Source organism: Hibiscus syriacus, unplaced genomic scaffold (assembly GCF_006381635.1).
Source record: "Hibiscus syriacus cultivar Baekdansim isolate YM2019G1 unplaced genomic scaffold, ASM638163v2 tig00112319_pilon, whole genome shotgun sequence".
Lineage (NCBI taxonomy): Eukaryota > Viridiplantae > Streptophyta > Magnoliopsida > Malvales > Malvaceae > Hibiscus > Hibiscus syriacus.
The window spans coordinates 1999825-2017684 of NW_024063301.1; the positions used below are offsets into that span (position 1 = coordinate 1999825).

At 32.4% G+C, this 17860-nt stretch overlaps 1 protein-coding gene across 1 annotated transcript; it reads left to right on the top strand.

Moving 5' to 3' along the window:
• Window positions 1-6152: 6152 nt before the first annotated feature.
• On the top strand, window positions 6153-11458 carry LOC120177775. The gene is made up of 6 exons (XM_039183793.1): window positions 6153-6580; window positions 7153-7245; window positions 7444-7677; window positions 7915-8017; window positions 9581-9810; window positions 11052-11458. Exons 1-6 carry the CDS (start codon window positions 6270-6272, stop codon window positions 11272-11274), a joined length of 1194 nt encoding a protein of 397 aa, XP_039039724.1. The 5' UTR covers window positions 6153-6269; the 3' UTR covers window positions 11275-11458.
• Window positions 11459-17860: the final 6402 nt, after the last annotated feature.

Genomic DNA, 17860 nt, shown 5'->3' on the forward strand with positions numbered 1-17860 from the left:
TGATTTTGGAAACTTGCCATTGAATTATTTTTACCCAACTATAATGTTTTGGATGTACATTAAAAGTCATTTATCTATACTCACATAATCGTTTTGACTAGAAAACTTTTAAAAATTATAAAATGATCATTGAATTAATTAAGCTAATACAAAATAGTCATTGTCGAAATGGTTTTCCAAAAGGGAAAAAGGAGTCTCGTTTTGAAATAATTTTTGATGACTTGTTGATGATAAAACGTGGTTCGAGAAGTTGCTACCAATCTTTGACTAGGGTGTGATTGGGCATCCAAAATCATATTTGTCATTTTAATAAAATATTAATTTTAGTTAAAACAACAAACTTGTGGTATGTGTTATCAAAATTTGAGTTCGGGAGTCGATTACGTGTGGGGAAGGATTAGCACCCCCACAACGCCCTAAATCGGTACCTAGTTGATTAATTAGTTGTCTTTGCAATGAAATTTACGAGTTTGAGTCTAATTTAATTTAAGATCCCCTAAAAATAATATTCTCTAAATATTTTGGACGAAACATGATAATATTTAATTATTTCATATTGAGAAGTATCGGTCTCTCATACCTTAAAGTTGATTCTTACTCCGATCGAAATAAAGAAATATTAAAATTTCATTCTAAAGTTCATTCAAAATAGCAACACCCAAAATGATTTTTCAAGAGAAAACGATAATATCTAACTATTTTCAATCGAGAATAAATGACCTCTTATACCTTAAAATAGTCATTTATTACTCCAATCGAAATGAAGAGATATCACTATTTTGCCTTAAAAATCAATATTAATTCGAGAGAAAATGGTAATATCGAATTATTTCCAACCGAGAATAAATGACCTCTTATGCCGTAAAGTAGTCATTTCTTACTCAAACCGAAATGAAAAAATATTATTATTCTCAATATCGATTCAAATGTTATTTTTTTTTAAAACCCACCGGAAAATACACATGCAAAAATAAAGCAAACTAAAAACATATATCAAACAATTATAATTAATTATTTATTTTACCAATATTTAATGAGAATAAGGATGGTCAATTATTAAATATCTCGAGACGATACCATAGATTCAATCTAACAGTCTTTTCTCGAAGAATTTAATTAAAAGAACATGGTCTTTTTCTCAATCCCCGAATTTTAAAATGAATTCAATTTAATTCGTGTCACTAAATGGGATATACTTTCGTTTTAAAATTATCGAAAGTAACTTTCTTATACGTTAAGACAATCACTTTAAATTACTATTAAAATGAACGAATATTACCCTTAGTCAATTTATTTCGATTCGAGTCAAGAGATGCATATGAGGGTATCATACAAAATTAATTAAGGACTAAAATGAACTAACATGCAATCAACATTCAAAAATTAAAATAAAATAAAAATAGGACTAAAACATAAACAATCAAACCATCATATCAAAATTAAAATAAAGTAAAGTATATAAGTGACTAAAATGAGCATGCTTAATAGTGGGGGTGTAACCCCTAGACCGATGCGGGTAACCCGATTCGATCCGGGAAATCACATTAGGGCCATCGGAGCGACCCACTGTAAAAATAGCGAAAAATTTAAAACTTTTTATCAAAACGTAAACTTATAAAATCATTTATCAGTATTCAGAAATAAAATAGATTTTCAGACTTCTATATAAAACAAAATACAATTACATGCCCCCTAATCACATGTACCGTACTCTACAAATAGCACCGGAATAACTCACTTACTGAAGTCGATAGCTGCACTGGTACAATTCTTTTAGCCTGAAAAGATGAGTAACAGAGTGAGCTTTGGAAAGCTCAATAATACAGAACTACCAGATGATGTTGATGAACGTGCATATACATATAAACATATATTTTCTTAACGATTCATACATTTACAGACCTTTATATTGAGCGGAGATCCTACTGATATTTCAGGTGGTAACGGACAATGAGCTTTCAGTTCAGAGAAATATTTTGGATGTTTATGTTCAGGAGATTAGAATAGGTTTTCTAGTGTGTTCCCAAAAACCATGTAACTTTTCAGATCTTTTTAAAACATATATATATATATACCCCCATCCGTCACGAACAAAATGTGTAGGTTCCCTAGAACCATACAACCCCATCACGAATAGTATGGCCTTGAGCACAAAGCCGAGGAGCCTGCAAGTAAGGCCCTGAGCACAAAGTCGAGGAGCCTCCAAGTAATCTTCCTCCAACGATACCCCCAATAAAACATGTTTCGTCCGTAAACGGATATATCAAAAATCAAAACATAATTCAAGTCAAGTATCATATCAAAATCCAAGTCATGTATCAGATCAGAATCCATGTCAATATCATATCAGAATCCAGGTCAAGTATCATAACAGAATTCAAATAAAATATTCATGTAATTAGGGAACACACCAGAGTTTACATGTATTATTTAGAGGTATTGTATCAGGTAGAGAAATACAGTTCTTCAGTATGTCGATAGAATGTTAGAATTTAGAATCACTATTGGAAGAGTTCATTAACTAACAGAATCATCAGTTATTCAGAATGTGAATTGAGCTGATAAGGAAGAAATGAAGGTTCAGGACATTTACAGTCTATGTCGATTGATCAGATTATCAAACAACTCTTAGATGAATAGCTCCCAAAACTAATGCTTGTCGATTGATCAATTCATTGTTCTTCCAGTGTATTTACTTTTTAATACCACAAATTATTGTCCAGAGATCATTTTCGGAATCATCATTGAATAGATCTTCCAATGTCTTTATTTCATTTCAACGTTTCCACAATATCATGTAATGCTGACGTACTTGATTATTTTAATCATAAACCATCGTAATTGTACACTATGTAAACTCATCAGAGTTTCCAGACTTATCCAAATCACTTACTAAATCCTCATTCATTGAGGTTACCTAATTCATTTAGCAGTCATGTCCATTCTCATTATTTCGAGGTTTTTCAGGGTAATTCAGACGTTTCTGAATTTTGGATACATATTGTACTTCCTTTCAATTAAATTCGGTCTTCGTGGTCGATTTGTCTAACAAATATCAAATCCTTACTACTGAATGCGTTCTAGAGTTGAGTTGAGCTGAGCTGATACTTCCAAACTATCATCGTGCCAAACTTGAAAATACAAACACACATTCAAGTGACATCTATGTCGTTCAGGTACTGATATAACACTAGCATTGGTTGCTCGGCTTAATATGTGATCCATAACTTTTAAGATCAGTACCACACCCATGTTTATTTGGATTCCTTAATTACTCCAACATCTACTTAGTCTAGGTCATAAGGGTATTCTGGTTATTTTTGTGTTCAGTTTTATTCCAATCATTACAGAGCTCGAGGATATCCCATTATTCATGAGCTTGGTAATATTCTTGGGTCATTTCCATTACAGGGGTATTCTGGTCATTTTACAAATCTACGGTATTTCAATCTTTTCCTTCCATCCGGTCTTATTATTTAATTCCAATTTATCATCTATTTCAGTCCCTTCGAACAATTCTGATAAAAGAGCACCCTCCGATAAATTGTTCTTCAGGTATTTACTCATAACTCAGATATTTTCGGGTCAAGTGCCTTCTTAGATTTAACAAACGGAATATCATGAATTTTTCTGTACACAGACATGATCTTAACAATTAAATCCATACTTAATCGAGTTAAGTACGAATCCTCAAAGTACTTTCTCATTCAGGGTCAACTCAGATTATTATACCTCTCAAGGGTATTTTTGTAATTTCTTAACCAGATAATTTCGGTATTAAATCTTAACCAAATAATATAATTTAGAGATCCTATGATTAATTGCTTTCCCGAACATTCTTTGATCTTGAAATGATTCTTTAACCTACTTCTAGTATGTTGTACAAACCCTCTTGGGTTTAAAAACGGGTTATCCGTATTTCCTAAGCAAAACTAGCATTTCTTATACACATATGAAATTTTACCGAATCAATATGTCTTTTCAGAGTTATTAACCAACTTTCAGGGATAATTCTTATCATCTTACAATATAAGGGTATTTTCGTAATTTTATCCTATCGAAGTATTCTCATAATTTCCCGTCCAAGTACCTTTAACATTTTACCTTTGATGATATAAAATATAAGTTACAAATCCAGGGTTTATTTCTTATTCACTAATCACAAACTTGTAATTTAATTCTAACAATTCCTCAATCTCTTATATTAGTCATTCGATCCGTATTCAGTTACAGAATTTCTACCACATCCATATCGAGTGTATAAATTATTCGACTCCACAAAAGTGACCAACATTATCTTATTCATGCATTTATCGATATCAACATATTCCATAAAGCATAAAGAGGTAGTAAAGTATTATCTTGATTTTCGTGCAATACTGATCGACCATTAAATTCCATTCGAACACCCTCGATCTTGAAATCATCTTCCAATATTTCCTCGGATCCATATCAACAGAAATTACATCAAAAAGGGAACTTAATTCTGAAAAACGGATCGAATCGGATGATAAATCAGATAAAAACAGCTTACCGGGTTTGAATTTGGCAAAACTGACCTCGGATTCGGATTCAGGACGCCGAAAGCATAAAATATGATGTTTTGAAAATTTAGAATTTTCGGTCAAAAACAAAGTCAACGGGTTTGACTGGAAATTTCGAGGCCTTGCGGTCTGAATTTCAAAAAACGGACTGAGAAATCGGATTTGGAACGTCGAAAAACGTCTGGATAGGTATACTCGGTCAAAGTCAAAGGTCGTTTAATGCCCGGTCAAAGCCGGTCAAAGTTTTGGTCAACTACGGTCAACGGTCAACGGTCAACGGGTCGGGCCAACGGGTCGTGTCGGGTTGGAACCAGTCAAAACAGTTCGAAAACCGATCAAACCGGTCATTTTTTCCTTCCCCACGCGTAGTGGCGGCACGTGGGGACGCGTGGGACCTCTTTCGGCAGCCTATAAATCATGGAAAAATTCCTAAAAATTATTTTAAGCGATTTCGAGGCACTTACAAAGCTCGGTTCACAATTTTGAACGGTGGAGTGCTCAATTTCAACGAATCGAAAACTTCGATCGCTTCACCTTCTCACGCGCCGCCGTCGATGGAGACCAAGGATGACACCAGCAGACTCGGAACGATGCAAGGAACACGATGGTGCGGGAGGTGTCGTAAACGGATCATCAGATCGTTGTGAATCGATGAAAAACCAACTGAAATTGAGTTATTACCGACGATACTTCCGACTGAAATTAACGACGAACGGCGACGATTCACGACGAAAGGTTTGAGGGGTTTTGTTCCTTAGTCGACAACGAACACGATGGTGGTTTCGGTTCGTCGATCGGACGTCGGACGGTGAGTAGATCGGAGTTGAAAGTGGGTTGACCGGAGGAGGAAAATGGAGCATTTCCTGCAGAAAACACTCGGAAGAGAACTTATAATTCTCTCATAAAGGAAAATGGCTAAATTATGAGCTTAGTCACTAAACTTCTTGTACTTCTTAAAACGGTCTGCCAGCTTTAAAATTTTACAATTTAATCCATCGTTTCTTTCAAAATACCAATTAAATCCAATACTTTATAATTTCTAAAATTTAGCCCCTAAATTGGGGTGTTACAGGGGGCTACAATTACAAAGAATAAAAATAAATAAAACATGGGAACTAAATTAAAATAAACTAAAATTGCATGGCCAAATTAAAATAAATAAAAAGATAGATTCTGGTTTGAAATACAAACATACGTAAACTACAAGAGCTATTTCCTAAACATTCCATTTTCCTAGCCTAAAATATACATTCGAATAAAAAAGGAAAAATTACTAAATCAGTCCATAAGTATTTCCTAGCCTAACTGCAATTTTCCGTATTCATTAAAAAAATTTATTGTGTGGCACAACTTTAATAAATTAGTAGTAATTATTTGTTAGTGATTTAATACATTTATTATTATCTATTAGAAAATTAGTAGTTAAATTAAAACTTAAATCAAATCAACATAAGTTAATCATTAATCAAATTTTAACTGAAGTAGATTCGAAAACTAATGAATTATTTAAGTCATTAAGCACCCTTAAGCGAAGTATAGCTTTGAGTGATATAGTTTAGATTTTTTAGTTTTTTTAGTTAAGCCAATTCACTAATAACGCGTAAGAAGGCATCTCCGTACATAAAACTGAGATCTGAAACAGAAGGATGGCCTCATGCTTAAGGAAGTGAGACTGAGCTTCGAGATTGAGATTCTCCGACTCTCAAATTCCCATCTTTTACGACCATGGCAACTCCCAAATCCCTAAAGTCTAAACACAGAACGAGATCCCCATTTCGTCTCCTAATTTTGGGGTTCATTACCGCCACTGCATTGCTGTTCCTGTTGTCCTCCTTGAATTCCACGGCTCCGTTCTCCTTCATCTCTTCCAGAACCCATTTGAAAGGGAAACCGAGGGAGCACTCTCTCCATGACAAGTATTTGTACTGGGGTAACCGAATCGATTGCCCCGGCAAGCATTGTGATTCATGCGAAGGTTTGGGTCATCAAGAATCTAGCCTTAGGTGTGCTCTTGAAGAAGCCATCTTCTTAAACAGGTAATCGGTTGGCTTTGTTTGCGTCTTCGTTTTATCCGCTGACTTAATTTACCTGTATTTCACTAGGCTAGAATCTTTCCTTCTACCCCTTGTAAAATGAACGAGGAAAATTATGGAGACACTTTTATTTTTATTTTTACGTTTTAGGATGTTGAATTAGAAATTGGAGCAATGCCATCTACTTGAGAAAATAGATCTTATCCATTTTAAATAGCGCGTAATGTAATTGTGAAGTTTGGGATTTGTGGTTTTTAATAATAGAGCTTCTTTACCTGAGACCAAGGCTCAAAGAACTAGAAATCACTCCCAAGATTTTACAACTTTGAGATGTAGATGACTATGTTAATGCAAAGCAATAGTATAATCTTTCTCCTATAAGTTATGGTTCATTGGACTGAAGAGTCGATTTTGATTTCACCATGAAGAAAAATGAGGATTCAGTTTTGATTTACAAAAACTTTGCATTTTTTTGTGTTGCTTTATGATATATACATATATAATATGCAGCAGTACATCATGTAAAAGATGCAACTTTCTTATGATTTCATCTGGTGTTGTGTTTCCTTTTGCAGAACTTTCGTCATGCCTTCTAGAATGTGTATCAATCCAATTCACAATGACAAGGGAATCCTCAATAAGGTTGACAACGTAACTGCAGAGGAAAGGTTACTTTTATGAAGTTTTTTCTTTTCCGTGAACTGTTTTAGAAGTTATTTATGTGTTTATTTTTTTCAAGTTTTGTTTTACTTTGATTTTAATCCTAATACAAGATAAATTTTAAGGTGAAGTATCAATTTTCCTTAGTAAATTCAACAATGATGTAGAGAACTGGACAATCTAAACTTGCCTTTCTCATTGGGCAGGTGGGCTACAGCCTTTTGTGCCATGGATTCTTTATATGATATTGACATGATATCTGAAACTGTACCTGTAATCTTAGACAATACAGATGCATGGCATCTGATTCTTTCAACAAGTATGAAATTGGGAGCTAGAGGGGTTGCCCATGTTGAAGGACTCACACGGGTTGATCTCAAGAAGGATAGTCGTTACTCAAACCTCTTACTCATTAACCGAACTGCAAGCCCTTTGTCATGGTACATCATGGAAATTGATTTCATATTATGTAATTGATTGCCTAATTCGCTTTTCGTTATGTCTACAACACCATAGTGACTCGGAGGGGAGGCAAACCGGGTGTAGATTAAGTAAAATTATCTTATATGTATCCATCAGTATTCATTAAACAAACTTTGAGTAGTTTTATACAAATAAATTAAGATATCGTATTTGTTAAAAGTTCTCTGTGACACTAATCTGTCATAATTACTCAGGTTTGCTGAGTGCAAGGATCGAACGAACCGCAGTGCTATTATATTGCCATATTCATTTCTTCCTTCAATGGCAGCAAAAAAGTTAAGAATTGCGGCTGACAAGGTTTTCTTTAATCCTCTTTTTCATGTTATCTTTAGAATCTTCTAGATGGCATTTAACAATAATTGATTAACCAGTCAAGTATCTCTTACCCATGTAGCATTTACCGGCTAGTGGAAATGGAATGTGCTTTTGTCTTTTTAATGGAGAGAAAACTGTAAACGAGTTTGTTAATCAAATGCATGAATATCTCATATACAAACATCATTAATTTCTGGTGGATACAGGGTATACACATGATTGTCTATGCAAGATGTCTCTCTCTATATTCTTCAGCATCTTCAATGCAAAATATTGTCAAATAATTTGTTGTTGCAGAAATTAGTTTACATCTCTTTTTTCTGCTTGATCTTTTCTTGTAATTGTATCTTGTCGCGTAGCCTATTTAGTTTGGTGATGAGGGACAGAAAGAAACTAGTGGAAGATTTAATTATCGAGGATTCTTTCATGTTTCTTTATTTTATTTTAGGGGTGTAATTGTGAATTTGATCTATATTATAAGATATATGAATATTTTGATTATTCTATATTGATTAATATTTTACTTATGTTCTTAGTAAGTACCTTGGCTTAAGGATTATATTTGTATTTCTGTTTCTACTAGAGCTTATGGTTTTGTATAAAAACTTTGTTCATTCAGTTTGTCTAAATGTTAAGGATTACATCTTTACCAAGTGAGCCATTTAATAGTTGCTGCTGGTATCCAACAAATTTCCTTCTCTTTTATATTCTACTTCTGCAGTCGCTAAAAGGCTGACTTGTGTTTTTAGTCTATTCTGTGTTCCCTTATTCTGTCTAGCAACTCTCATTCTCATTTCACATTTACTTTCTCTATGATAAACTCTTATTTCTCTCTTTGAGCCTTGAACTCTTTTTTTTTTTGGTAGAAGTTGAAGGTCTCATTAAAAACTCCCTTCGTATTCGTTCACATACTAAGAAGTATGTTAGCGAACATTGGAAGGAAGAAAAGAGTACCTCATAGTTTATTAATAATAATACCCAATACATAAGACTCCACGGAATATCCTCCTATGGTGATATACACCATTACAACAAACACCTTAAACTCACACATCCTCATCCAAAATCCACAGTCGACTATCACCTTATTTCTATGATAAACTCTTATTTCTCTCTTTGAGCCTTGAACTCTTTAAAACAAATTCACACATACTACTGAATATATCTTTTGCTTTTGGTTTCCTTTTTAATGGATTTTTTAGAAAGGTTGTGGGTTGCTTGAGGTAGAGAATGTACGTGGTTTAGTTTTTTTTTTTTTTTGTAGCATCATGAATTTAGATGTGTATTTTCTCTTACAAAAAGTCCTGTTCAATAAATCCCTAAAGAACTAAGGAACTTCAGTTGCATTATTAATTTTCAAATGAATTGTTAATGAGCTAGGATTAGCAAATTGAATAACTAATCTGATTAAATCTCCATTTTAAGAGAAATTGCTCTTTACAAGTAATTTCTGCAAAACTGTTTTAATAGGTTCTGCTTATCTTTTTGGAAATATCTATTTAATATGAAGAACCCGACAGCTAATTACTTTTTCCCTGTCCACAGATTAAAAGTCTCCTCGGTGACTATGATGCTATCCATGTTCGCCGAGGTGATAAAATAAAAACAAGGAAGGATAGGTATGGTGTTAAAAGGAGCTTACATCCTCATTTGGATAGGGACACCCGCCCAGAATTTATCCTTCGCAGGATTCAGAAGTGGGTACCATCTGGTCGAACACTTTTTATTGCTTCAAATGAGAGATCACCTGGATTTTTTTTGCCCCTTTCTGTCAGGTAAAATCATTTCTTGTCCTATGGTATGTTTAAGATTTAGAACCCATTATGACATTCTCCATCTTTGATGTAGATTCAATTTCTCCTTTAATATTTTCAGTTCAGCTATGAAATGAATATCTATTATGCCAAATTTTTCCTTTAAGAATTCCTACTTTGTGTCAAATGATGTTTTCTTATGCATGTTCACATGGCTTCTTTTTCTTTTTATCTTTTGTTAACATTTGAATGAATCACAAGGTATAGTGCTGGGAGGATGATAGACCTGTATTACATTGTGGCAAAAGTTTTTCTGATATTATTGTTTAACGCCTCATACTTTTATGGTTTGTATAATTGCACCCTATGTTATTTCCTATTTTTGCAAATAATAGCCAGTACTTTATTTCTTTAGGCAAAAGTAACCTTATCACCTTACTTTTTAGTGGAAAGAAAAATTGGGAGAGATGGAAAATTGGACGAGGAGAAAAGTGGAAAGATATATATATATATAGTGATATGATCCAATTACACAATGTAAAAATATTTAGGACCGTTTGATGAGTGAAAATATATGGTTGAGATTAACGGTAAAAATTGTGATGATATTCACTTAAAAAAGAAACAAGAAGTTAATCCCAGTTGTCCATTTTCACTCATCCATCGGTCCTAAATCTGTGTAAAACTAAAATAGTTTTACCTTGTACAAGTGGATCCTAATCCGTATATATATATATATACACATTTCCATTGATGGCTGATGGGCAAGGTTTTAAAGGTTACTTGGTAGAATAGAAAAATAAAATGAAATAAAATGAAAACTTAAAAAAGAACACTTATAACGTTTATTATCTATTCATCTTCTCTCCTTATTATTCCAATTTGGAATTATTTGATTTTATGCGTTAGGATAGAAAATGATAATTTGTGCTATATTTTCCTACCAAGCATACTAAATTTAATTTTTTTCTACTTTTCCGCTGTCCTTTTTCCATCCTTTCACTTTCCTAATCTACCAAGGACATCTTAAGTGCTATTAATAAAAGGTATTTTTGTTGCTGTTGGTTGAAATTTTGGGGGGTAGGATTTAATTCAATTGTCTGCAAGTTGTCTGTTTAATTGTGGTGCTATTGGTCTGTAACCAACAAAATGTTTAGTGAAATCAGCTAAGGAAATGAACTAAGTGCTGGTCTCTGGAAGTTACCTTGATTTTGTTGGTTTAGAACATTTGCGCTTACTTTGGTTTAATTGGCTGCTTTCAGGTACAAACTAGCTTATTCATCAAATTATAGCCATATTTTGAATCCTTTGATAGAGAACAATTACCAGTTATTCATAATTGAGAGGCTTGTATTGATGGGAGCCAAAACATTCATCAAGACTTTCAAGGAAGATGATACAGATCTCAGCCTAACCGATGACCCAAAGAAGAATACCAAGTTGTGGCAAATTCCTGTTTATACGTTGGATGGCGAGGAAAGCTAACTTCCCTATTATAGTTCAAAATCATTCCGTAGGCGAATTACCTTCAACGTGTAGTGTATTATTTTGCGAATTGATCTTCCTTTTGGAAACAATTCGAATATTTTGTTGAGTTGCATTACAGGGTGTTGCAGCTACATTGCTGAGAATCAAAGAGTCCTGGGAAAAGGAGGGGGGATTTGGCAAATGTAAATTGTGTTGTCTAGGTAAATGATTATATGCTTCTAAAGACACTTTTTTTTAGGCCATAAAATTCAGTAATTCACATGAAACAGTTTCTCTTTTGTTTATTTATTTAGTTGGGAGTGTATTTCATGGATCTTCTTTCTCACTTCTCAGGAGTTTAAAAATAAATTAGACAGGATCAAACACCTATGAAACCATTTTTTTTTCAAAAGAAAATTTTAGAAAATCTCATTTTAAAATATTCGAGTTTGGGTTATAGAAACCAGAGAACGAAAACAAAAATAAATCTGTCAGGAATGGTTAATAATGGTTAACAACCTTTAACGCTCAAATTTGGTGTATAATTGATTATATGTTACTCTAATAATGAATTTTACGAGTTCAAATTTAATTTAAATTATAATCTTTTATAAATATGAATTTATTTAAATGGTGTGAAATTAATTTGAAAAATATAAATTATTGATTAAATCCCTTCGAAATTAAACGACGTAGTTCCGTTGCCTTTTTTAAAATTATGTTATTTCATTTCAAAAAAATTAGCAAAGATCACACTCCAGTTATTTATAGGAATATCTTATTAATTCTCTAATAATAGAACGTAACCTTAATGTTTCTAATTAAATCTACAATATACAATACAAGAAGAATTATTAAATAACATGAATGAAACATACATCAAATACATGTGATAAATGAAAATAGTAGTATTAGTGATTAATTATATCAATTAACTACTGCATATATTAAAATTAAAGTTTTAAAAAAACTATATAAGTATTAAGGTTCTATTAAATTTATTAAAATTTATCATAGAGATTAAAATTAGGTGTCTAAAAATATATTAAAATTTTTAAAATACTAAAAATAATTTAAGTGTCTAAAGTATACCTAAAATTTAACTTTAGTTGTCTAAACAATTTTTCGTTAAAATAGTTGTCTACCGTTTTCAATGCTACATATTAAGGTGCTTAGATCGTAACCATCATTAAATTTGATCGTTACTTGACACGTGTCAAGCATATAAAATTTAAAAAACATATATTAAAAAACACTTAAAGTCATTTAAAAAACCTTTTTTTTTGAAATTATGAAAAATCCTTAAATCTTGAAAAACCCTAATTTCAATCCCCTTATCACCACCGGCTACCAGTAACGCCGTCAATTGACCAAAATCTCCACGGTGCACGATTGCATGAATAACCATTGGTCAAACCCCTATGCTTCAAGCGACGATTGTAGCGTAAAATGAGAAATTTCAAATACTTATTGATTTCGATTAAGAGTAATGACTCCAATGATTCAAGCGACGATTCCTCCCGTCGTGCGTTGGAATCTTGTTAGATGAAGTGACCGATGACAAAAGGAGATGACCAAGGCAACATCGACGTGATCGATTGGATAAAGGGGGTATGGAATTAGGATTTTTAGAGTTTTGGGATTTTTAGAGTTTTAATAAAATTTAGGGTTTTAATAAATAAATTATATTTTTTATTTTTATATTTTAAAATAATTTTTTAAAATTTTTATAAGCTTGACACGTGTTACTTAACAATCGAATTTGAAGACAATCGTCTAAAAAAGTAACATCAAAATCGTTAGACACCTATTTTTAACGAAAACTTTTTAAGCACCTAAAGTTAACTTTTGGTATAGTTTGGGTGCTTATTTTTACATTAAGCCAAATACTTTATATATATATATAGGCTTAATATAAAAACAACTACTCAAATTATACCGTCTTTTCCATTTAGGTGTTTAAATTATTTTTCAGTCAATCTAAATGTCTGATCTTACTAACTTTACTATTTTAAGTCTTCTTACTATAACAATACTTAAAAATGCCATTCATTTATATTCTAACACGTGGCAGTGATCTTAATTTTTTTTAAATTAAGTATATAAAAAATTAAAATAAATAAAATATTAAAACTAATATTTTAACCTAAAACTAAAAATCTAAAGTTGCCGTGCATTAACCTGCCATCTTCTCTCAAACTCTTCTCCTTTTGTCACGAATTCCACAAAATGAATTACGTTTCCTCAATATTTTCTAAAAACTATTTTATGATATTCAAATGATGTTGTGTAATTCATTTTCACTATTTAGTAATTTTTTAGAAATTATTTATTATAAATATAAAATATAATAAATAATATTATTTATTAACAAAATAATAATACTTTTTAAAATATTAGAATAATTTTTCAATATTATTTATGTCAATATTATTATTAAAATATTATATCTAAAATTGTATAAATAAAAATATTAAGATTATTATATTTGATTAAAATAAAATTATTAAAAATTATATTAATTATTTATTAAAATAAGAATCATATATTATTAATTATATTAATTACTTATTAAAATAATAATACCATTAAAGTATTAAAAATAATAATATTTAAATGATAATATTATATTATATTTTCAGGATTATATTTTAAATGTTTAATAATTCAATAATATAATTTTTATGAAATTAATAAATAATATTAATTTTATTAATAAATTATTATATATTATTAAATTAAATTTATAATATTATATATAATATAATTATAACTATAAAAAATATTATATTATAATATTAAAATTATCAATAAATAGAATTTAATAACTAATATTTTTATTAAAATGATACTAAAATAATATATTAATATTAAATATATGAAAAATAATGTTTTGAGTGTTTATGATTCGAAGTGAAAAATTCATAAAATGACTTATGAAAAATCAGATCGTAAGTCATTTTCTAGAAAATGCAAAGGAAATTTAGTTAACAAGGAAAATGAATTACATTAACCATCTATTTTTCCATCAACCAAACACTGGAAAATGAGGAATTTTCCCCCAGAAAACCAATTACATTGAAAACAAACAAACCCTAATTTTAGGAATAAGAGGGTTGATTTATTCACTAAGACTTAAATTTATTCTTAATAAATATCTCTCTTTTTTATTCGTAAAATTATGTTTTTTTTATAAATTCTAAATCTAATCCTAATCCTACTTAGAGGGGAGGAGAAAGATGGACTCTAGGGGAAAGAATGAGAGTACTCCTAGTGAGTATAGAATCCACGACCTAAGAAAATATGAGATAACAAAGATGCATCTTAACCAACCAATCAAATATACCTAAATAAATCATGTTGATAAGAAATTTGGTAGAACAAAATAATTTAAATACAAAAAACAGAATATGCCACAAATAAACTCACAAAATACAAAGCAATTACATAATTCATTACTACTTTACATATTTTGTAATAATCCTAAACATCTAAAATAGACATTTCGTCCTATTTAATCCGTTCATATTGAATTGTTTCTTGTGAATCTTAGTACATGTTAAAATTGATCCATTCATAATTGTTGATCCTGTTTTAGAAAGTGCAAATAGCATGGTATAAGCTTCAAACCATAATCATTCATAATAGAAGCCTTTGTGCGGTTATTGACAACCCCGTGAAGCTATTTATTCTTGCTAATTGAAGCATATTCATTGTCATTGGCTGGTATTTCTATACTTCACAATTCTCTAATCAAGTAGAAGAAACCCAATTTCTAACTAATTGTATATTTATTTTATAATCAGTGATGGATCGAAGGAGGCGGGTGAGGTCAGTAGCCCCTGAAAATTTTAAATTAATATATAATTTAGATATTTTCTTTGTATTTTCAATTGATAATATGTTTTTTTAGTGAAGTTACATGTGTTGTGTGTTGATTGGTTGTTGAGCCTGTTAAGAGTATGTTTGACCGAGTTGTGCATGCTTTATATAGTCTATATAGCCTTGTACTTGCAGAGCACTTTTACATTCAATAACAAATACTTTATTCTACTTTCTTCCTCCAAGTTTCATATTTGAGTAAATTCATTATGGTATCATTTGCCATAAGGACCTGAGGTTTCTTCATTTTTTTCTTTGGATCTTTTGTTGCACTAGTGTCAGAAGGTTTTCATGGAGTATTCTGCGACCAACACCAAGACCTTCACGAACAAGAAGGTTAATGTCATCCTTGGCGAGATGAACTTCTTGCTTTGGAAGCAACAAGTTTTGCTTACAGTTCGGAGTCATTGGTTGGAGCAGTTTTTGACCGGATCTATGCTCTCTCCACTGAAAACCGCTGTCAATGATGCTGGTGACATTGTGTCGAATGATTTGTATGAGGAATTCATCGCTCAAGATAGTACGCTTTCATCGTGGCTCCTGTCGACGATCACTCCTCATCTCCTACCTCAGTTTGTTGGCGCAGAGACAGCGACGGTTGTGTGGAGCACCGTCCTTCAATTCTTTGCTAATCGCTCTACCACCGTGGTGATGAGTTTGCATTATAAACTGCAGTATCTTAAGAAAGGTAACGATTCTATGCAAACATATCTCACTCGTGTCAAAGAATTGTGATGCGTTAGCATCATGTAGCAGTAATGTCTCTCAGGATGATCACATTATTAGTATTTTGAAATGCTTGCCCCGAGAATATCAATCCTTTGAGGCGGTTATAACCACCATAGGGGACTCTCTGTCTCTTGATAAAATTTCCTCCATGTTGATTGATGGGGAGACGTAGCTTGCTGGATTTGAAGCAGGTAATGAGTTGTTACCCATGAGTGCAAGTCTTGTTCAATGTGAGTTTCGAAGCAAATCCTCTTATGTGCGTGATGGTTATACCTCTAATGATCATAGAGGTGCTCGCTCGGTTTCTTATTCTGATGGACGGGTTGGTGGACGAGGTCGTACGAGGCCTCGGGTGCAGTGCCAGCTTTGCGGCAAGAATGGTCACTTGGTGGACCGGTGTTGGTACATGTTTGACCATGACTTTCTTGGTGTTACATCTGATCGTTTGAGTCACAAGGAGAACTCAGGCAGTGTGCATTACTCCAATCTGGAAGAAGCTTCCTCCAGGTGTGAGAACTGTTCCAAATGTGCTAAAGGACGAATGTAGTCGCAGTCTCATGTTGCAACTGTCTCTCGTGATCAGTGGGTAATTGATTCAGGAGGCACCCATCACGTGACTCCTGATATGGACAGTGTTATGCACAAGAATGAGTTTGAAGAGCCAGGTAAGCTTATTGTGGGTAATTGTGTCTCTTTAGACATTGGCAATGTTGGTAGATATGTGTTGCGCTCTTCTTCTTGTACTCTAATGCTAAACGATTTATTGCATGTGCCCAAGAAAATGAAAAATTTGATTTCCGTGTCAAAACTTGCCAAGGATAATCAGGTCGAGTTTCATGTTGATGCATGTTGTGTTAAAGATGAACTGTCTGCTGAGGTTCTTTTGCGAGGGAAGGAAAGTGGTGGTCTCTATACCTTTTCGATGGAGAAGGCAAACACAAGATGTGATGGTGCTGAAGCAAATTTAATTTCTTCTACAACTGATACCTATGGTTTTTAGCATAGGCGTCTCGGGCAGCCTGCTCATGAGACTTTACTTCGAGTTTGCAAAATAAACGATGTACATGTTGATAAAGAAATGAATAAATTTTGTGGTGCTTGCTATATGGGGAAAAGTAAAAAATTGTCCTTTATTGCTTCGGATATTTTTTTATGATTATCCCTTTCAACTTATATTTACTGATCTATGGGGTCCCTCGCATGCAGTGTCAAATGGTTTTCAGTACTGTGTCACATTTGTTGATGCGTGCACTCCTCACACTTGGCTCTATTTGTTGAAGGATAAATCCCAAACTGTTACAGCATTCACTTTGTTTCAGCTGTTGGTTAACACTCAGTTTGGTGTATCTATCAAAGCGGTTCAGAGTGAATACGGGTGAATTTCGAAGGTTGTCCTTGGTTCTTCACAAGGCTGGTATTTTGCACCGTCTCCCTTGCCCACACACATCAGAGCAGAACGACATTGTCGAGAGGAAACATAGGCATGCCATTGAACTTGCCATCGTTCTTCTTGCTCAGGTATCCATGCCCCTATAGTTCTAAACATATACAGTTGTCACTGCAGTCTTTCTCATCAATAGGCTACCAACACATATGTTGCACAGTGTTTCTCCATTTGAGAAATTATTTGGTAAGACACCAAATTATGTTTCATTTAGAGTTAGGTGTTCAAACGGATAATTCGGTTAACCGACCAAACCAAATTACCCAAATTCCATTAACCAAAATTTTTTCTCCATTAACTAAAATTTTTTCTCCATAAACCGTTAACCGAATTGAACTTTTTCTAAAATAATTTAACCGAACCAAACTAAGTTTGGTTAATTGATCGGTTAACCGAATTAACCGAAATTTATAAAAAAAATATATATTATATATTTAATATTTAATATTTTTGGTTTGTCCGATTAATTTTGTCGGTTAATTCAGTAAAAACCGAGTTCAAATACCACTAAAGCTAAATAATATATATAATATATTAAATATTTAATAC